Consider the following 20,670-nt stretch of genomic DNA (forward strand, 5'->3'; position numbering starts at 1 on the left):
TAGCTCTTCTGACCAGGTGCGCTTGGGCACTGCCCCGAGTCCGCCCTCGGTTCCCCCTACAGAATGAAGAAAAGCAGCCTTGGGGTGGCCGTGGGCTCCTAGGAGGGAGCAGGGCCTGGGAAGCTAGGCCGCCGGGACCGGTGGCTAAGAAGGCAACGAGGGCCCCAGAGCACAGAGCAGAGCCGACATGGGGCAGGCGGGAGCCGCGGGGGGCGGGCGGCAGAGGCCGAATGCAAAAGTGGGTCAGTACATCTGCTGGCGCGTTGGATGCAGGCGTCTGATGGCAGCCGTTACTATCACTGCTGTCTCGAGGCCCAAAATTCTCGGGGACGTTCTGCAGATACATTTCCCAAGATTCAGAAAACCACATGCCTGCTGGGGGCTGGAGCCGACACAGATTCCTGCGTCTGGCCACCGCGGCGTTTCCTGCCAGAACCCGTGCACGTGTGAAGACCGCCTGAAGCGGTAGGAATTCTGCTGGACACCCGAGGGGACCATAGTGACAGCCGGCCTCCCTGTGGATGAGGATATCGGGAAAGGGTGGAGAATAAGAGGTCACCTTCCTCCTACTCATCGAACTGTTCAACTTTGGGGGCAAAAGGAATTTTTTCTGAAGTCAACAGGGTGATGATGCTGTGTCAGGGAAAGTGTCTCCCAGGTGGCTGGCTAGAGGCGTGGGTCTGTGGCCCCGTCTGCCCCACCCCCTGGACACACCTCCGCTGGCTCAGGGTGACATAACACTGTTCCCTGTCGCTCTGTTCCCGCTTATCTCCCGTCTTGTCGGCGCCACCACCTTCTTGGAAATGAGTTGGGACAAAGGGGAGGGGGCTTAGTACCCCCGCCTCCCCCAGAAGGGCCCATAAAAGCAGCTGAAACGGGACCCCAGACACCACAGCAAGTCCCAAACCCGACAGCGGGACACAGCCAGACAACACGATGGCACTGAGCACACAGGTCCAGGCCGCCTGCCTCCTGCTCCTCCTCCTGGCCAGCCTGGCCAGTGGCTCAGCTCTCCGGCAAGAGGTGAGAGCCCAGGGGGCCTGGGCCCGGCACGGTGGCCGGGACCGGAGAGCCAGGCCCTGGGGTGGTGGGGGACTGCTGAGGGCAACTGGTCCCCTTAGCACCGGGCAGAGCTCGGGGCAGGGACCGGGATGGGGACGGCCGGCCGCCTGAAGTACAGAGATCGTGGCCTGAGGATCGGACTGGGGGCCTGAACTAGTTCCACAGTTACAGAGCACCTGCTCTGTGACAAGTCCTTTTCTAGTCAGTGGGGATCACGCAGCGAACAAGGTAGATGAGAGAAGAGTTTTGCTCTCGTGGAGCTTACGTCCCGGCCGGGGAATTCGTCTGTGAACAGTTAAAACATAACCAGGATAACTGTCTCGTCAATGGGATCCTGAATAACAAGATGGTGACGGCAGCAGAGTGGCCACGAGGGGTGAGGGGAGGACTTCCGACGGACCAGGGGCCGGGAGTCGAGCGGGATGGTTTGTGAGAAATGAAATTCGACCTGGGACTGGGTGACCTGGACCCTAAGAGAAGGGGGCGGTGAGCGAAGCCCCGCGCAGAGGGCAGACGGGTGTCCGAGGATCGGAGGCTGTAGTAAGTGGAGAGGACGCTGCTTGGAGAGGAGACTGAGGGGCGGACTCCAAGTACTGACTTTCCTCCGCCTGTGAGCGCAGCTCTGCAGGCTAGTTTCTTTTAGCACACGCGCAGGCACTGGGGAGAGGGGCGGAGGGAGAGACTCTCGAGCGGGCGCCACGCTTTTAATCCGACCGATAAGGTGTGAGGAACGAACGGGATGGACGGGGCGAGACGCAGGGAGACTTGCTACAGGCGGGGGTGGTATCCAGGCCAGGGAGGGTGATGTCCCCAAGAAGAGAGAGAGGGAGACGGATCCGGGATGTCTGCAGGAAGAGCTGCCCGAGGGCGGGGGAGAAAAGGCCAGACAGCAAGGCCACTCCTGGGATACCAGCTGAGCCCCAGGACACCGACCACGCGGGGAGAAGCTGGTCTTTGGGGGCGAGTCTGAGAGCTCCACGTCCCCACCACCCTCACCACCCCTTCTGCTCTCACAGACAGGACAGCTCACGGACCTCCAACCCCAGGACACAGCGGCAGCCGAGGCGGGCTTGAAGGTGAGAGCACCTGCGAGTCCCTTCTGAGCCTCCCCGTCCCTTCCCTGCGCCCAAGCTCCACTCACTCTCCCTTCCTCCCCGCAGCCCGTGCTCCAGAGGCTAAGGAGGCGAGACACCCACTTCCCCATCTGCATGTTCTGCTGCGGCTGCTGTAAAAAAGCAAAGTGTGGGATGTGCTGCAAGACGTAGAGCCTCCCCAGCCTGCCCCCGGACCTCCCTCCCCTCCGTATTTATTCCTGCTGCCCCCTGACTCTCAGTGAATGGACTTGGAATAAAATGGCTCGTTCTGTCTGTTGTTTTCCATCCCAGAGTGTCTGTTGCCCTTTCTCCCTGCCCCAGGCCAATGCCAGAGGCTGGTTCTGGCCCCTGTCTTGTAAGGGCCGGTACCCCGTGGGGTGTACGGGGTTCGTGCGTGCTGGGTTTGGCAAGGAGGCTTGGTGAGGGAAGTTTCTTCCCTGTTCTTCCCTCCCTTCCCCTCTTCAGAGGACCTAGAATTTACGTTGCTACAGCAGGGGCTGGAAGTTAAGCCAAGCTCTTCTCCTTGAAGTCTTCTTGAAACAGGGGTTACAACTTCAGATTCCCCACAAGGGTTCTCAAAGCAAGGTCTGGGGACTCCTCGCAGGGCTCCACAAGGTGGAAACTACGAAAACGTCACTTGTTTTTTTCTTTCACCTTCTTTGCGTCCCGGGCGTACAAGCTCTGTGACACGGGATGACCCCATGGCTCTGACGGTAATGAGCTGTGCGTTCGTGTGCCCCCGTGCTTTAAAAGTGCCCCAGTCTCGATTTCTCATACATTGAGCAGCCATAGATACCACCCATGTAAACAAGAGTTGTTTTGGAGTCCTCGAAGATTTTGCAGAGTAGAAAGGGATTCTGACACCAAAGAGTTTGAGAAAAACCGACGACCTTCCGGACAGGCACGGCGAACGAGTGAGGGGTGGTGGGCTTGTCTCAGAGGAGCACGTGGGAGGCTCTGTGATCTCAGTAAGGACACGCGGCATGTGACCCACGTGGGAGAACGCCGTCCACCTCCATGAGGAACTGAGTTCCCTCCCGTTGTTCTTGGGACCATATCCCCCTCGCTTTATCCCATTTCCCCACTGATAGAAACAGAGAAGATGCATTTCACTACCTTCCCAGCCTCTAAGAAAACATCAGCGCTAGCATGGTGATAAGGGGCCTTGGCCATTTGGGCCCAATGTTTCGTATCCATGGGGAGGCCCGGGTATCCAACGGGGGACCGGGAGATGGCTGTTGTGCCCAAAGATGGGCCAAGCATGGCGAAATCTTCTTTTCGAGAGAAGGTGGCCATGCTTATTTTTATGTGAAATTTCCTGATTTTTTAAATATTGGCAGCTGATAAAAGGGATTTTATTTTTTGTAAACAACACTCTGTGAGCCCAACTAAACCCAGCCAGGGAGCCAGATCGGTCCTGTACATCGCCACCCTCTACCTTCTGCCTTGGAAGCCATGAGAGGCTTGCCCTCTGGGAGTGATTTCCCTGAATGGAGACCAAAGGGTGGGAAGAGGAAGGTGAGGTAGACAGCTTGGTCTCCCATTAGCTGCAGGATCTCGCAGGCGGCTTCTCTCCACGGAAACCCCGCCTCCTCATCTGAAAAAGGAGAAGCGTCTCTAGGCTTCGGTTCATCGGGTGATTTAGCTGCTTACGAGTTATGAGTTGAACTGTGTCCACCCCCCGCCACATTTAATTTTTTTTTTTAATGTTTTTTATTTCTTTTTGAGACAGAGAGAGACAGAGCATGAATGGGGGAGGGGCAGAGAGAGAGGGAGACACAGAATCGGAAACCGGCTCCAGGCTCCGAGCCATCAGCCCAGAGCCCGACGTGGGGCTGGAACTCACGGACCGTGAGATCGTGACCTGAGCCGAAGTCGGACTCTTAACCGACTGAGCCACCCAGGCGCCCCAACATTTAATTTTTTTTAATGTTTATTTATTTTTGAGAGAGAGAGAGAAACTGAGCGCAAGCATGGGAGGGGCAGAGAGAGAGGGACGCACAGAATGGGAAGCAGGCTCCAGGTTCTGAGCTGTCAGCACAGAGCCCGACTCAGGGCTCCAACTCACGAATCACGAGATGATGACCTGAGCCGAAGTCGGACGCTTAACCGACTGAGCCACCCAGGCACCACCCACCCCCACCCCCACATTTAAATGTTGAAGTCCTAAGTCCCAGGATTGTGACCCGATTTGGAAATAGGGTCTCTTTAGAGGTAATCAAGTTAAAATGAGGTCAGTAGGGTGGACCCTGATCCAATAGGGCTAGTGTCCTTATGAAAAGCAGGGATTTGGACACAGAGGCCCGTATACGGGAAGAACGCCATGCGAACATGAAGACCGTCACCTAGGAGCCAAGGAGAGGAGCCTGGAGCAGATCCTTCCCCCCAGCGCCCAGGGTCGAGCCTGCCAACGTCTTGACGTCAGACTGCAGCCTCCAGCCCCGGGAGACAATCAATTTCTGTTTTTTGAGCCACCCGGCATGCGGTGCTCTGTCACAGTAGCCTTACCACACCTGCCTGGTTTGGAAGGCTCGGCCGGACCAGAGCGGCGGCTCCCCCTTTAGACACTCTCAGGCTCCCCAGCGCCCCACCCTCCTGTGGCCTGGGGACCCAGGACTGCAGATCTCAGCCTAGTGGCCAGGGCTCTCGGTGGAGGCACCTGCCTGTGCATCCTACCCGCCCCATGAGACAGCCTCCGGTGCACACCTAAAGAGGAGCTGAACCCCCAAACGGCACAGGCACGCGACCCCAACGGGGTTGGTGTTGAGGCTGAAGGCTGTGACATATGAGTAGCCCAGGATCTCAGTGTCCTCCTCTGAAGCCCAGGCACCGGGCCCCTCTCTTCTCCGGGACCCAGGCGTTCAAGCCCCACCCCACTCTCAATGGGCCTTTGTCCCTGTCTGGGAAAGGCACGGGCAGAGTCTGACATCATGAAGCCTGAGGTGGGGGTGGGACTCCCCCTCCCCCTCTATCCAGCTTTCTCTGACTCCACACGCCTGGGTCTGAGGGATTTCCCTGCCCCTCACCCTCCCCACCCTGGCCGAGTTCTCCCTTGGGAGAAAGGACCTCCCCTCTCCCCACAAACTGCTCTGGCCTGAATGAGGACTGAGGATGCACCAGTGTGACTGAACAGCTCCTGGTCAAACCATCACTACGCTTAATCGCGGCATCACCAGCTCCCTCCGCCCGTCCCTCCCCGTACAAGCACCTTGCAGAGGTCATGACCAAAGAGGAGGATCGCTGTGGAATCTGGAATCGGCACACAGAGGGTCCTCACCCAGCTCATAGAGTAAACAGAGCCCCCGATAAGCCCCTCTGTGCACCAGGTGCTGTTCTATGGGACAGAGGATGAACTAGACAGACAGGTAGAAACCCTGCCCTCTGGGAGCTCCTGTGCCGGCGCGGAAGGAGCGCACCCAGGGCGCGGAAGGAGCGCACCCAGAGCGCGGCGGGCAAGCGTGCGGAGGGCTCTGGAAGGACAGGGCAGCGTTTGAATGGAGGGGCCCGGCTTGGTGAGACGGGCAGGGCAGGCTTCCAGAGGAAGTGGTGTCCGAGCTGGGAGCCAACAGAGTGCACAGGCTGCGGCCAGTGGCAGAGTGGGGAGCCGGATGGGGTAGGGAGACCTGTCCGGGAGGAAGGAACAGGTAAGTGCAAAGGTCTCCAGGCAGAAGGTGCCGCTGGGTATTTGAGCAACACATTCGTGCACCCGCTCTGTGGTTAGGAAGCTTAACTCTGTGCCAGGAGCCATTCTACAAACAGGACAGACGGAATAAGCAGGCAAAGCCCTCGTCGTTCTGGAGGCCAAGTTCTCATGAGAGGAGACAGTCGAACCATGCGGTCACTTGTGATAGCAAGAAGAGCCTGGAAGATAGACCAGGATGTGGGCACCCAACCTGACCCTGGGAAGTGATTCAAGAGAGAGTGGAGGTGACGCTGAAGCCAAGAGCGGGCAGGTCCCGCCTGCTCCTGCTCACACCCTCTGTGGCCTCTTGGGACTGAGGTTATACCTGTTCTTGCCACTGACGTTCCCTAGACACTGAGGACAAGGCCTCCTGTTAGCCTGAGACTTCCAGGGATATCAGAAGGCCCTCTCAGGGACCCAGAACCAGGGTGATGGAGGAGGGGGGACAAGTGAGGCCGCTTCCCCCCCGCCCCGTCCCCTCCAGGAAGGAGCTAGTAGAACCCAGGCGTCAGGCTGCCCAGTTCCAGCGGTGGTGACAAGGGCCCCTTTGTGCCCCCTCCCTCGGGGGCAGGGAGGAGCTGGGCCCTGGAGGCAGGCGGCCCCTGGCACCCAGGGGGAGGGGACGGGCTGGCAAGTGGGGGCCCGGACCCTGGGAGGCCAGGGGACTGTGAGCTGGGCCGGTGGAGCAGAGGGTGCAGAAGCAAGAGCATCCAAGTGAGTACCGCCGCCAAGAGGGGCCAGCGATGAGGTGGAGGGCAGAGGACCGGGACTGAGGGGGCGGCGAGGGGTGCCCAGAAGCACGCGCCAAGGCCAGGCGCTCCGGGCCGTGCATGGTCACCGGCAACTGCCACCAGCTTAGGTTGGAGCAGGGTGCGGGTCAGAACTGCTTTGGGGAGGGGCCGGGACCGCAGCAGGGACAGTGACCGGGCTTAGGGAAGAAACCAGAGAGAAAGAACAAAGGGCCCCCTCAGCATCCCCACGGTGGAAGTTGTGCAGGAACGGCCGCCCGAGGGCTCCTAAGGTGCGGTGGGAGTGTCTGGGGCTGGATGAGGAACAGAAGGATGGGCAGGAGATCAGACACCTGCATCCCGCTGTCTGTGAGGGCGTGAGGGCGGTGGGCCGTGAGCGAGCAAGTTCTAGCACCCGGCACCTGACAGGTGCATGTGTGTGTGTGTGTGTGTGTGTGTGTGTGTGTGCACGTGCACGCACACACACGCTGCCCCTGGGTCCGCCTGGATCTGCATCAGCGTTCCTCAGCCTTGTTTTTGTTACACCCCACTAAGGAAAAATTGTAGACCTGGTTTTCCTGATCCCACTCCCACCAAGCAGATACACCCTACGCATGTTTATGCACCGCGGCCCTTTCGAGACTCACACTGCATTGGAACCTCTAAGACTTTTCTGGCCCACCCCCCAGGAACCAAGTTTTACCCCCCGTGAAAAACAGGTGGCCTACAAGCTTGTTTCACAAGTCGGCCCGGGTCCTGGGGCTGGGCCTCACCTGTGTCTATCTCCTGTTCCTTCCGGTGGCATCAGCCACGTGGCCATCAGCGCGCGTCTGGGCGGGTCTGTCCTGAGCCACACCTCATCGTGTGCGCAGGTCCGTGGGTCTTTGTGAGCCTGGCCCGCAGGCGGGTCCACGCGCGTGCCTGAACGCCGTGCCCACGCCAGCCCAGGTGGACACGTGCAGCGGACACGAGGCGGGGCAATGCAGCATACTTCTGTGACTGTGTGTGTGCCGGCACGTTCTCCGGGCGCGGGGGTCTCGGTGCCTGTCTGCGGGTGCAGGGCCCTGACCGGGGTGCGCCCGAGTCCCCGCTGTGTGAGCCTGCTCCTTCTGGTCGGGTCTGGATCTGTCACTTTTCATACCGGCCTTTGCATGTGTCTGACTGTGCACGCGTCTGTGTCCGTGGGAAGAAGGGCGGCAGAGGCCAGGAAAGGCAGCCACTTGGAAACCTTGGCTTGGACCCTGAGGCAACCCACAGAGCCGCCGGGTGCCAGGGACTCAGTGACTCCCAACCCCTGGTCCCGCCTGGTCCCGCTCAGAGCCCAGCCAGGAGTGCCGGACTCTTCTCCCATCCCACCTACCCGAGAAGCCCCCCGGGATGAGGCACCCTCACCCTGAGCGAACAGGGCTCTTTTGTAACCGGTCCTGGCCTCTGTTGAGGGTGGGGGACACCAGGGGCCGTCTGTGGGGTGGGAGAGGGCGGCAGGAATTCCCGCGGCATGCCGGGAATGCTGATGCCGTGAAACCCAGTCATTGATGGGCCAGGTCCCTGCCTGCCACCCCCAGGCCTCAGCCGTGGGACATCTGCTCCCTCACCCTACTCACCACCCTGCCTGCCTCCCCCCCCACCCCAATGCTCTGCCGCTCCCCCTTTCCTCCCCAGAGTTCTTTGCCATCACAGCTTGGGGTGGGCCGTGGCCACAGAGTAGCTGCCGGGCCGTGTGGGAGGGTCCCAAGCATCCACAGGCCGCAGAGCCCACACGGGCAGCCTTACGGCGGGTCGCCACTCAGAGCGGACCCTGAAAGAGGGCGGCAGGGGGACACTTGTCTGACTCTCGTTCCAGGTTGGCTGGCTAACCGCTTCAAGTGAGACCCGAAGACATTCCCAACTCAGGGAGACGGAGGTGAGGGGCGGGGTTCCAACTTCTCTTTCCCCCTGGCTTCCCCCGTTTCCCGCTGCTGGCCCAGCCCTGGCTCTGTCCTTACTTTCTCGAGGTGCCCAGGGGCATGAGGACAAGGAGGCTAATTATCAGGGCGGTTCGGTGGTGAAGTCTGCAGACCCAGAGCTAGGCAGACAGGGCTTGAATCCTAACTCTGCCACTTGCGGGCTGTGTGGCCTTGGGCAGGTTACTTAACCTCTCTGGACCTCAGCTATAAAGTGTGGGTTATAATTGCACCTACCTCAAAGAGATCACATGAATTAATATCACGGAGTAAAGCGCTGAAGCCTCGTACGCGGTCAATGCCATAGAAATGTTTGCAACTACAGACCATAATAATACCAGCAGCAGCTAACATCTGAACAGGCCCCTTCCTGAAGCCTTTATAGAAGCAACCCTCACCACCACCTCCCCTTTCCAGCTGTTGCTCGCTTGCTGTACAAAATGATATTCCTCACGACACTGCCTCTGTTTTGGATTATGATTTCAGGTATGAGGTAGGGGTGCTGGGGGTCCTGGGGCCCTGAGCAGGCTGGGGTTGTCTCTGTGGGCCCCTGGAGCCCTCGGGGCGGTGGAAGGCGATGGGAGTGGGGGCGGGGGCGGGGGGTCAGGGAGGACGTGTCCCTCCGCCTCAGTGGTCCCGCTTGCCTGCAGCCTCCCGAGGGGGTCACTGGGGTGCCTGGATGCCCTCGTCCATCTCTGCCTTCGAGGGCACGTGCGTCTCCATCCCCTGCCGCTTCGACTTCCCCGACGAGCTGCGGCCGGCGGTCGTGCATGGCGTCTGGTACTTCAACAGCCCCTACCCGAAAAACTACCCCCCCGTGGTCTTCAAGTCTCGAACCCAAGTCGTGCACGAGAGCTTCCAGGGCCGCAGCCGCCTCCTGGGGGACCTGGGCATGCGCAACTGCACCCTGCTGCTCAGCAGCCTCAGCCCGGAGCTGGGCGGCAAGTACTACTTCCGCGGGGACCTCGGGGGCTACAACCAGTACACCTTCTCTGAGCACAGTGTTCTGGACATCATCAGTGAGTCCCCAGAGGGTGCGCGGGTGCTGCGGGCTGGGGCGGTGCACAAAGTCTTCCCCGGGACCTCTCCAGGGAGGTCTGGGCTGGCAGGTCCCGGGACTTCTCGGTCTGGCTGGGGGGAGGGGTGCAAACCCCAACGCCCACACGGACCAGGCGGACGACAGCAGACTAAGACCCCGGATAGTCTTATTGCCCTCAGAGGAATATGAGCGCTCTTCCTCTTCTAGAAACAACTCGGACAAAAGCAGCGGGGCCCAGGGGTTTGGGGTGAGGCCTCTGGATGGATCCCTGTGTCAGCTGGGTGACTGGGGGCAAATTACTTAACTTCTCTGGGCTGTGCTTTCCTCTTCTGTAAGACGGGGATGGGAACAGCCCTTAGAGCTCAACGAGTGAAGAGTTACCAGTGCTCAGAGCAGCGCCTGGCACAGGGGACCCTGCTCTGGGTAGCTGGTGATCCGGGAGAATGCACAGATACCGCTCCCAGACGATCTGAATTTTTAAGAGAAACCAGAACTGTGTGTTTTTTCCGTGTAATCTCCCAATTCCTAAACATTGGCTGCTGATTCAGATTTTTTTTTTTAATCCTAAATTTAGGCCAAATAAAATGCAGTTCTGGGCCAGATTTGGCAATCAGAGTAGGGCACGCTGCCTAATGTCTGAGAGGCCCTGTAGCATGGAGCCCTTAGATTCGGATTTCCCATCAGCACGGAGCTAAATGAGCCAGATCACAGCCGTGATGCAGAAAGAGACCCCACTGGCACAGCCAGGCACGGACACACACACGGAAAATAAACCAAAGAAAACACGGGAAAGGAGAGAAGGGTTTTTTTTTTTTTTTTTTTAATGTTTATTGTTTATTTTTGAGAGAGAGACAGAGTGTGAGTGGGAGAGGGTCAGAGAGAGGGAGACAGAATCCCAAGCAGGCTCCGGGCTCTGAGCTGTCAACACAGAGCCCGACGCAGGGCTGGAACCCACGAACTGTGAGATCGTGACCTGAGCTGAAGTCAGATGCTTAACGGACTGAGCCACCCAGAGAGAAGTTTCTTAGGGGATATAATGTCATAGCCAGAGCACAGATTATGAAGCCAGAGTGACAGGGTTTGAAGTTCAGTTTTACTCCACCCTAGCTGTGGTCTCAGTAGAATTCCTCATCTCAAAAATGAGCAAACTAATATTACCCACTTAACTAGCATGGCTGGGAGGACTGGCAAGTCAAACTGGTGTCATGTACTCAGGGCATTATAGCATTATTTTCATTATTGCACACCTGTGGTTGATTGTGGAGGACCTCTGGGTGACAGGTAACCGGGAGGAGAAAGGGTCGTAGGGAATTCTGTCTCCAAGGATGGGGAAGCAACCAGGTACCGAGAATGAAGTAGGACAAGGTAGAGGTGGCCTGTGGCCCGATTCTGCTTCCTCAGCCCTCCCTCCTCCCCCGGCCCCCACCACCCCTGTCTCATCTAGACACCCCCAACATCGTGGTCCCCCCGGAGGTGGTGGCAGGCACGGAAGTCGAGGTCAGCTGCATGGTGCCTGACAACTGCCCAGAGCTGCGCCCGGAGCTGAGCTGGCTGGGCCACGAAGGGCTGGGGGAGCCCACCGTGCTGGGTCGGCTGCGCGAGGACGAGGGCACGTGGGTGCAGGTGTCGCTGCTACACTTCGTGCCCACTAGGGAGGCCAATGGCCACCGGCTGGGCTGCCAGGCCTCCTTCCCCAACACCACTCTGCAGTTCGAGGGCTACGCCAGCCTGGACGTCAAGTGTGAGCCTGGGGGCGGGGCTGGGGCGGGGGGGGTGGGGTGGGGGGGCGGTGGTCAGGGCCAGGGGCGGGGTCTGCGTCCCCAGCCCCCTGACCCCACACTGTGTCCCCGGCCTCAGACCCCCCGGTGATCGTGGAGATGAATGCCTCGGTGGAGGCCATCGAGGGCTCGCATGTCAGCCTGCTCTGTGGGGCTGACAGCAACCCGCTGCCGCTGCTGACCTGGATGCGGGACGGCACGGTGCTCCGGGAGGCCGTGGCCGAGAGCCTGTTCCTGGATCTGGAAGAGGTGACCCCCGCGGAGGACGGCGTCTACGCCTGCCTGGCAGAGAACGCCTATGGCCAGGAGAACCGCACCGTGGGGCTCAGCGTCATGTGTGAGTCTCCTGCACGCGCCAGCACCGGCCCCGGGGCAGAGAGGTTAGGGGAAACCGGCCTCACGCAGGGCCGCTGGAGTCGGGCCGGGCCCGGCCCTGGCCCCCTCCAGGCCATGAACAAGGTGGAGGTGGAGATGGAGAGGAGGGCGTCAGGTCGAGGCTTCCCGCCTGCTTCCCAAAGTATCTGGCGAACACCTACTGTGACCACTCTCATCCCTGGGACAAGGTGGGGGGCAGATGGAGCCCCGCCCCCTGGGGAAGCCTGTTAAACTCAGCTTCCTGCCCACAGCCTTGGCTGCTCTGGGAGTAGATCTTGACCCTGGAAATCTGCATTTCAAGATGAGCCCCGTTGCAGTTCTAGTGGGAGGGATGAGGGGACCCCGGACCTCACCCAGCCCCTTGCCTACACGGTGTGTATTGTGGAGTCGATGGGGAGGGGCTGGTCAGATGAGGTTCTTTGTTAGGAACCAAGGAGAGGTCATTCATTCATTCACAAATATTTATTGAGGCAAAATGCCCAGGGCTGTGGGTAATAATAATGACAGCTACAGCCAAGATTTACTCAGAGTGCTTTACACAAATACTCTGCCCCCAGGCATCCCCACGGCTGGCTCTGACCCACCTCTTCTAGACCCAGGGAGGCCCTCCCTCACCATCCCAGTTAAAACTGTAACTCCCTGATTTCCCATTACATTAATTTTTCTCCAAAGCAGTTATCCCCATCTTGCCTCCTATATGTTTATTTACTTACATAGGGTCTACTCACGTGGTTGGAAATCTTCATTTTCCCTTGTTCAGGTTACAGGAGTGCCTGCCACTTAGGTTCCCAGTGGCTCCTGTGAGGTTGGGACTCTGATTAAGCTCCTTTTCCAGAGGCTTGGAGACGTTAGGAGATGGGTCCACTCACAGCTGGGAAGGGGCAGAGAGCTGAGGTTCAAACACAAGTACTCTGGCTGCAGAGCCCGTGTTGATGTAAGCAGGATAAACCAGGACAGGGGTCACCCGAGCCACCCTGAGCTGGTGCGCTCAGGTCAGGGTGGATGGGGTCACGTTGGGGCTGGGAGTTGGCTGGCAGAAGAGGCACCCTTGGCTTCTGACCATCGGCCCCCTGTCCTGCCCCCCAGATGCACCCCGGAAGCCGATGGTGAACGGGACAATGGTGGCCGTGGAGGGGGAGACGGTCTCCATCTTGTGCTCCACACAGAGCAACCCGGATCCTATTCTCACCATCTTCAAGGAGAAGCAGATTCTGGCCACGGTCATCTACGAGAGCGAGCTGCAGCTGGAACTACCTGCCGTCACGCCTGAGGATGACGGAGAGTACTGGTGTGTGGCTGAGAACCAGTACGGCCAGAGGGCCACCACCTTCAACCTATCCGTGGAGTGTGAGTACCCGTCCCCCCCTTCCCCTGCTGACTTGATCTTGACTTCCGGCTGGACTTGACCTCCTTCACCTTCCCTGCCTTGGTGGATGGTTCGGTGGGGGTACCTGGATTACTGGAAAGCATCCGTGCCTCCCAACCCGGGGTCAGCTTTGCACCAGCAGGTGAGAATGGGGAAGGTAGGGAAGCCGAATCCACAGCAAGAAATTAAAAGTCCCCCCTGAGAGTACTGTGTTCTCACATCCTGGGGCGTGCTTGTCACCAAAGAGATTTCTGGATCGTGTGGCCTTTTGCGTTCAACAGTAATCACGACCTCTGACCCCTGTGTTGCATTGCTGGGTACCAGGCGTTGCTGGAAGCTCTGTTCAGGGGTCCTCTCGTTTCATCCACATGACATTCCCATGAGGGAGGTTCTAGTCCTGTCTCCAGTTTCCCGAGAAGCAAACTGAAGCCCAGAGAGGTTATGCCACTTCCCCAAAGTCACACAGCCAGAAAACGGTTCAAATCCAGGCAGACTGGCTCCACTTTTCCGTACTGCCACAGTTGACTTCATCCTCTGTTATTACATCAGAATACATTGATCAGACAGTTGTGCTGTGCAAAGGGCAGTGTGGCTCTGTGGGATGTGGGGGAGGGGACCAAGAGGGCACCAAGCTTTATTATCAGATACAGTGTAGCCAGAGAGGTGGGGTGGATGCACATAGAAAGCTAACTGTCTTCGAAATGGAACTCCTCATTCCACTGGCAAGCAGCACCTCTCCCGACATCACCCCCAACAGCCCTACCCCCACCCTGGCTTGGGGCCGCCGTTCAGGGCCGCGGCTCCCAAGTCAACGTTTCCGCTCCCTCTCCTGCCGCGACTACCTCTGGAGTGTCATCTCCATATTTCCATCTGCTTCGTTTTTAGCTCCGGCCTGGCCCTCCGACACTAGTCTCCAGACTTTTCCGCTCCTGGCCTCCGTGACTCCCCCTACTGTGGTCCCCACCACACAGGTTTGCCGGAAGGCACTGAGCACAATCCATAATACGGTGTATGTGGCGATAATCAGTACGTGGTAGATACAGATTATTTCTGGAGGGCCACCTTCTGTGGCAGAGGGGTGGCCACACAGGCTCGGCTGGCCTTTCACCTCTGCGCACATTCTCTGCCCGCAGCGTCCGGGGTGATCGCGCGTTGTGGGGTCCTCTGCTTTCCCCATGCTTGCCCTCCTGGGCCCAGCTTCCTCCTGCTGCTACGCCCCCTTTCCCTGTCACACCCCAAGCCAGCGGATCTTAGGTTTTAGAGGCGGAGAGCCCCAGAGAATCTGATGGAAGCCGCGGAACGTGCACACCGCCCCATCTCACATACGTTTGTAGTCACAGACCCCTGTGCAGTAAGAGTGGCCAGCGGTCATGAACGGTCTGCTCTGGGCAGGATTCTAACTTCCGCGGTGTTACTTTGCTGAGCCTTTGTGGCCACCCTGTGAAGCACGTATGTGCTATCATCATCTCCTCTTTGAGCGAGGAGAAAACCAAGGTCAGAATCCCCCAAGACCATGCAGCTAGGAAGGTTGTGTAGAGCCAGGATCCTTCTGGACTCTCGTCTGCCTCTGCTCTCAAACCCGTGGCGGCTTCGCGTCCCCACAGCCCTGGGGACCCAAGGACTTGCTTAATCTGGCTCGTTCTGATAACAAACACATTGGGAGTGGAAGGCCTTCAATCTGCTGGAGTTGAGAAGCAGCTGTGCCCCCCCCCACCTGCCCCCACCACACCTGCTGAGCCCTTTAGGCTTCCCCGAGGCCCCTTTCTGTTCCCGAAGGCTTTGTCCTGTAGCACCAGGGGTTTCGTGCTCACTGACAACGGCGGGTGCTCCTAGTGAGGGGTTTCCTGGGGTTTCCCGCTGGCCTGCGGATCCCAGGGCCACACAGGCGGTGCTCGCCTCCCCTGAGTGTTTGTGGGCGGGGACCAGTCTGAGCCGTCGGCACACATTGACCTATTTTGGTGTCACAACAACACGTGATGGTGAGGGACTGTTCCTCACCCCGGTTTAACAGAAGGAGACTGAAGTGTGAGCTGGTCGGCATCCCAGCTCTGTCCCCACCTTGCTGCATGGTCCCGGCCAAGGGACTCCACCTTTGCTGCGCCCCTCCGCTGAAAACTGGGTATGAGGGCAGTAGCTGAGCCCAGAGAAGGTTGTGAAGACTGTGGAGGTTAGTGAGCCCCCCACAGTGCCTCGCCTGACGTGTCCTATGTGCTCCGGAAGGCTGAGGCATCGCTTCCGGCTAATCTCTCCCTCGGACTCCAGGCTGGATGCCCGCCCGGCCTTTCCTGCCGCCGAGGCTTTGCTCATACGCTCCCTCTGCCGGGATGGTTCTGTTGATCTCCTCCTAAATCCTCGGGAGCATCGCGCTTGTGAGCCCGCCTTCAGAGTTCACGTAGCTCCTTTCGAGTAAGGACCAATACTCCTGTTTGCACAGATGAAAACTCCATCCTGGAGACCCAGGGAGGCTGAATGGCCTGATCGGGGCAGAGCTGGGCTTCCAGCTGGGCTTCCAGAACTCCCTGCTCTTTGTGGAACTTGGGGTCTGCGTAAGGTCAGTCAGGGTTTCCTAGGCGTCCCGGGCTGCCCGCAAAGCTGCGGCGACACTGAGCACGTACGGGCAGAGTGGCGGGAGGCTGGCGTCGAGCACAGCGGCGCAGTCGTGCATGAAAAGTTTTTTTAAAAAATGTGATAGTTCAGGTTTGTCATTGTTAATGTACCCTGTGGTGTATTAACTCGTTAACACTACGGCAAGCACAGTGCCTGTCTGCCTGGGCAAAATTTGGGCCATACGTGTTTAATTTACTAGATTTAGATGCATGAACGCATTGAGGTTCCAGCTGGAATCATCTCTAGTTTGAATCCGGTCACGTGACACCTGGTCCATCACTGTGACTTGTTTTTTGTTTTTTTTTTTTTTCTGGAAATTGAAAATAAGTGGGGGAAATGATGGCCTGAGAGTGTTTTGCCCACGTGTAAGTGGGTTTTGGTCGGGACTGAGACCCAGAGCTCAGTCTAGAGTGAGCGGACTCTGGTGCTGGATTCTTCAGGAGGGAAAAAGAACTTGGCAACATTCAGGGGCGCCTGGGTGGCTCAGTCAGTTAAGCATCCGACTTCGGCTCAGGTCATGGTCTCACGGTTTGTGAGTTCAAGCCCCGTGTCGGGCTCTGGGCTGTCAATGCAGAGCCTGCTTCAGATCCTCTGTCTCCGTCTCTCTACTCCTCCTCCAGCCTCTCTCTCTCTCTGTCTCTCAAAAATAAATAAACATAAAAAAATAAAATAAAAAGCAACATTCAAGTTAACTAACTTGGATTTAAATTTTAAAAAAAGCAACATTTGAGATCCTATTATAAGATCATATTTTGGAAAATGAAAGAAACAACAACAAAAAAACCGGAGCAGTCCCAGTTTTGTAATACAAATGGCAGCAAAGGGAGGCTCAACACAATGATCTTGGGGGGAGGATGGGGGCCGGTGCCAGTGGCAGTGGGGGGCCCCCAAGGGAGGGACGGTCAGGATGCAAGGGGGTTCTAGCGATCAGCAGGGGCATCTATAGTTCCTGCCAGTGTTCACAGAGCTCGGCTGCGTGAAAGGCGCGGTCTAAGTGTGGGGACGGAGTGGAGGCCGAGCGAGAGCCTGTCCTGATGGAAGTAAGAGACCAGCCAAATTGATCATCTAACATGGGTAGGGGTAAGTGCCGGGGAGCAGACCCAAACTTGCCGGCAATGCATAGTCAGGGAAGCAAGGTGCGGTTTCCGTGAGTGGTAGGAGAGAGAGGCGTCATCTGAGCAGAGCAGGGGACTGAGTTCAGCCGATGTCAGGGAAGTGTTCCAGGCTGAGGGGGAAACGCAAAGACCCTGAGGTGGGAAAAAGCTCCATGAACTTTAAAAAACAGCGAGGAGGCCGGTGCAACTGGGAAGGAGCCATGGCGAGAGAAGATTAGTGCGGCTGGGTCCTGCGGGGGCCTTGCAAGACCAGGAAATGAATTTGGATGTCACTGTAAGTGACATGGGGGAGGGGGGTTCATCACGATCTCATTTGTGTTTTGCAAGGTGAACGAAGAGAGGGTGCAAGAGATTCTGCAAAGGGGGAAATACAGCTCATCTCTGACGCGGCCGCAGCTATCCTTGGCCCTCAGCCTCTGGGGGGCCTCTGGTCCCCTGAGTCCTGGTATTTCTTGCCCCCGCAGTCGCCCCTGTGATCCTGCTGGAGTCCCACTGTGCAGCGGCCCGGGACACAGTGCAGTGCCTGTGCGTGGTGAAATCCAACCCCGAGCCGTCCGTGGCCTTCGAGCTGCCCTCACGCAACGTGACCGTGAATGAGACCGAGCGAGAGTTCGTGTACTCGGAGCGCAGCGGCCTCCTGCTCACCAGCATCCTCACGCTGCGGGGACAGGCCCAGGCCCCGCCCCGGGTCATCTGCACCTCCCGTAACCTCTACGGCACCAAGAGCCTGGAGCTGCCCTTCCAGGGAGCCCGTGAGTGGTGCGGGCCGGGGCCGGGAGCCACGGGGGTGGAGGGGGCTCCTCTTGGATCCACACTGCCCTCCCCAAGGCCGACCGAGCACGCGGCTTGATCAGGTGGTAAGGGTGCCCTTCCCGGGTGATGCGGAGGGGCTGTCCTGAGTCTGCCTGTGCTCTCCTGGGTCCGCTCCTGGGCCCTCCGGCAGCTAAGCCCTCCAGGCCAGTCAGGGCGAGGACACCCCAGCTGTGTAAATATTTTCACTATCACCTCTGCCCCAGCCTGGCTCCTAAGAACCCGGGTGTCCTCACTACCACCAGCAACCCTGAGGGGGCCTGGGTCTTCTGTCCTCAGACCGCCTGATGTGGGCCAAGATCGGCCCTGTGGGAGCCGTGGTCGCCTTTGCCATCCTAATTGCCATCGTCTGCTACATCACCCAGACGCGGAGAAAGTGAGTGGCCTGCCGGGGCTCATCTGGGTGTGGGGAGTCTTCCCGGGCTAGGGAGGCGGGGAGGTCAGTTAGAGGCTGCGGGGGCGGGGGGGGTGGGCGAGGGAGGCCTCCCTGTCTGTGTGTGGGAGGGCAGTTCTGCTCTGAGAATGTTCCGAAGGATGGAGGAGAGAGGCTCCCGCCAACACGAGCCACCGCCATTCAGGGCGCGCCGGTGCCTGGGAGGGCACTTTCCCCTGATGCGTCCCTGTCCCCTGCGTTCTCTGCTATGGGCCTCCTGCCCTCTAGGAGCCCTCCTCCTGAGCAGGCCGCAGCGTGATGGGGGAATGCCAGCTACCCCTGGCTCGCAACCATGGGGTCGGCCCCAGGTGGTTCCAGGGCCCTGGTGATCCCACACCTCATTTCTGGCAACAGAAACACTCCCGGCCCCAAACCACGCCCCCCTGCCACAACGGTGCTGTTTCTCTGCCTTGTGGAACACGCACGTCAGCTCCCCTGAGAGCGGGCTAATCTTTCTGCACCACATCCTGGCAGCAAGGGGGTGTGACGGGGCCAGAGAAGAACCCCTAGAAGCCAGACCGGGGTCCTGAAAAGTGGCAGGGACCAGGTGGAGGGATGGGCAGTGGGGGACAGGAAGAGGCTGGTCATTCTGAAGAGGCCGTCTGCCCCGTCTTAGAAGGCTGGAAACCACTCTGGGGTCCCTTGAGTGAAACTCCTAAGGTGGATGGGGTGCAGAAATGGAAGGGAGAGGGAGGCCTGGGACTCCCCCTGGGGCTGACATGTCCTGCCCTGCAGAAAGAACGTGACAGAGAGCCCCAGCTTCTCGGCGGGGGACAACCCCCCGGTCCTGTTCAGCAGCGACTTCCGCATCTCTGGGGCGCCAGAGAAGTACGAGGTGAGGGCCTGTGGCTCCAGCTTAGCTGGAGTACCTGGGTGCCAGGGACACGGAGGGTCTGGGAGAGCCTGGGGGGCCAAGGGGCAGCAGGGAGGCTGGCCCCTCAGAAGGGGCAGGGAGGAAGTGCGGAGGGCTGGCTGCACCTGGGCTGGGCAGGGCGCTCGGGCTGAGGCCGTGAAGGGGGCCGAGGGGCTCCGCTGAGGGCAGCCCCCATCCTCCCCACCCGGGTCTGTGACTGCATTTCCTTCTCCAATAGTCCAGAGAGGTCTCTACCCTGGAATGAGCGCCCCAGGAGGTAGGTTCCGGGGGCCTCAGTGTGCCCGCCTCTGGGCCCTTGTCGGGCCGTGGGGTTGGCGTGCATGTGTGTGCGTTCTCGTCAGGCATCCAGGACGGCTCCTGGTCAAGTCCGGCCCTGCCCGGCACTCCTGGCCTTGTCTATTCTGTCCTGTTGCTGCTCCCTTCTGTCTGTGGCCGCTGTCCCGTGTCTGTGTCCAACGGGTGGGGGCGGGGATGGGGCACATGACCGGGAAGCCGAAGTCACACCTGCAGGATCTCGCAGACTGCGGAGGGGAGCCTCACCAGACCCAAACATAGGGAAGGACGCACTGAGCCAGGCATTTGCAAATATTTGGAAAGGTGGGATCCCGACCAGGTGGCTTTAATCTGGGAAGATGCTATGGGTTGACTTGCATGCCCCTCAAATCCCTACGTTGAAGAGGGCTTCCCGGAGACATTGAATTTGTAGGTGACTTTCGGGCTCAGCAAGGAGGAGGTGGTTGTGCGTCGGGGCACCCGTGGGGGCAAAGGCCCCAGGGTGGGACGAGAAAGGAGGTTCACGTGGGGCTTTGGGACTCAACTCTGGGGCCGTGCAGGCGCAAGTAACCGCAGCCTCTGGAAAAGGCGGAACGAGGGCCTCCTAACGGGCTGGTTCTGTTCCTAGAGCGAGAGGCGACTGGGATCTGAGAGGAGGCTGCTGGGCCTTCGGGGGGAACCCCCAGAGCTGGACCTGAGCTATTCTCACTCGGACCTGGGAAAACGGCCCACCAAGGACAGCTACACCCTGACGGAGGAGCTGGCCGAGTATGCTGAAATCCGTGTCAAGTGAGGGGGTGGGGGCAGCCCGTGTGGCCACCCCTCCCTCGGGACCCTCACCGGCCCCTACTGGCTATGGGCTCCCTTGCTCCCCAGAGCGGTGAGGGCTGGGGCAGGAAAGGGATGGGGCAGGTGACGGTGAGGTCCTGGGGGCCCGGCCTCCCCTCCTTCCCAGCTGCCCCCACCCTGCCAGCACCCACCCCGCACTGTGGCTCCTCTCTAACCTCCTTTAACCTCATCTGTCCAGAGGGGAGCTCCGTCTGTCTGTCCGTGTTATTTATTGCTGCCCCTTGCCTGGTCTCCTGCCCCCACACCCGGCCCCAGGGCCTGTACAGAGGGACATGAAATAAATGCCCTGAATCCAAATACCTATCTAGATACTGATGACTCTTTTAAAAATTTCTTTTTAAACTTTATTTATTTTGAGAGAGAGAGACATTGTGAGTGGGGGAGGGGTAGAGGGGGGGAGAGAGAGAATCCCAAGCAGGCACTGCACTGTCAGCACAGAGCCCCACACGGGGCTCGAACTCACAGAACTGCGATATGGTGCCCTGAACAGAAACCAAGATCTGGACACTTAACCGACTGAGCCACCCGGGCGCCCGATCCTGATGATTTCTGATCCATTCCTAGGCGAACCTACCATCGCCCTCCTTGCCCTCTGCAAGGCCCCGTGTGGCGACGTGGGCCCAGGAATTCTAGCCCTGAGCC

At 59.0% G+C, this 20,670-nt stretch overlaps 2 protein-coding genes across 3 annotated transcripts; both read left to right on the forward strand.

Moving 5' to 3' along the window:
- The first annotated feature begins 865 nt into the window (after positions 1–865).
- Positions 866–2,441, forward strand: LOC115503340 (hepcidin antimicrobial peptide). The gene is made up of 3 exons (XM_030299484.1): positions 866–1,023; positions 2,079–2,138; positions 2,223–2,441. Exons 1-3 carry the CDS (start codon positions 937–939, stop codon positions 2,325–2,327), a joined length of 252 nt encoding a protein of 83 aa, XP_030155344.1. The 5' UTR covers positions 866–936; the 3' UTR covers positions 2,328–2,441.
- A 4,040-nt stretch (positions 2,442–6,481) lies between these two features.
- On the forward strand, positions 6,482–20,325 carry MAG (myelin associated glycoprotein). Of its 2 annotated transcripts, XM_030299510.1 has the most exons (12): positions 6,482–6,552; positions 8,410–8,469; positions 8,927–8,995; positions 9,160–9,528; positions 10,993–11,289; positions 11,406–11,663; positions 12,788–13,048; positions 17,254–17,541; positions 17,879–17,975; positions 18,768–18,867; positions 19,124–19,162; positions 19,808–19,894. In XM_030299510.1, exons 3-11 carry the CDS (start codon positions 8,950–8,952, stop codon positions 19,148–19,150), a joined length of 1,743 nt encoding a protein of 580 aa, XP_030155370.1. In that variant the 5' UTR covers positions 6,482–6,552; positions 8,410–8,469; positions 8,927–8,949; the 3' UTR covers positions 19,151–19,162; positions 19,808–19,894. The 2 variants fall into 2 exon arrangements, with proteins under 2 accessions (XP_030155370.1, XP_030155369.1); XM_030299509.1 differs by lacking the exon at positions 19,124–19,162 and having other exon boundaries at positions 19,808–20,325.
- The last annotated feature ends 345 nt before the right edge of the window (positions 20,326–20,670 follow it).

This window comes from Lynx canadensis, chromosome E2, assembly GCF_007474595.2.
Source record: "Lynx canadensis isolate LIC74 chromosome E2, mLynCan4.pri.v2, whole genome shotgun sequence".
Classification (NCBI taxonomy): domain Eukaryota; kingdom Metazoa; phylum Chordata; class Mammalia; order Carnivora; family Felidae; genus Lynx; species Lynx canadensis.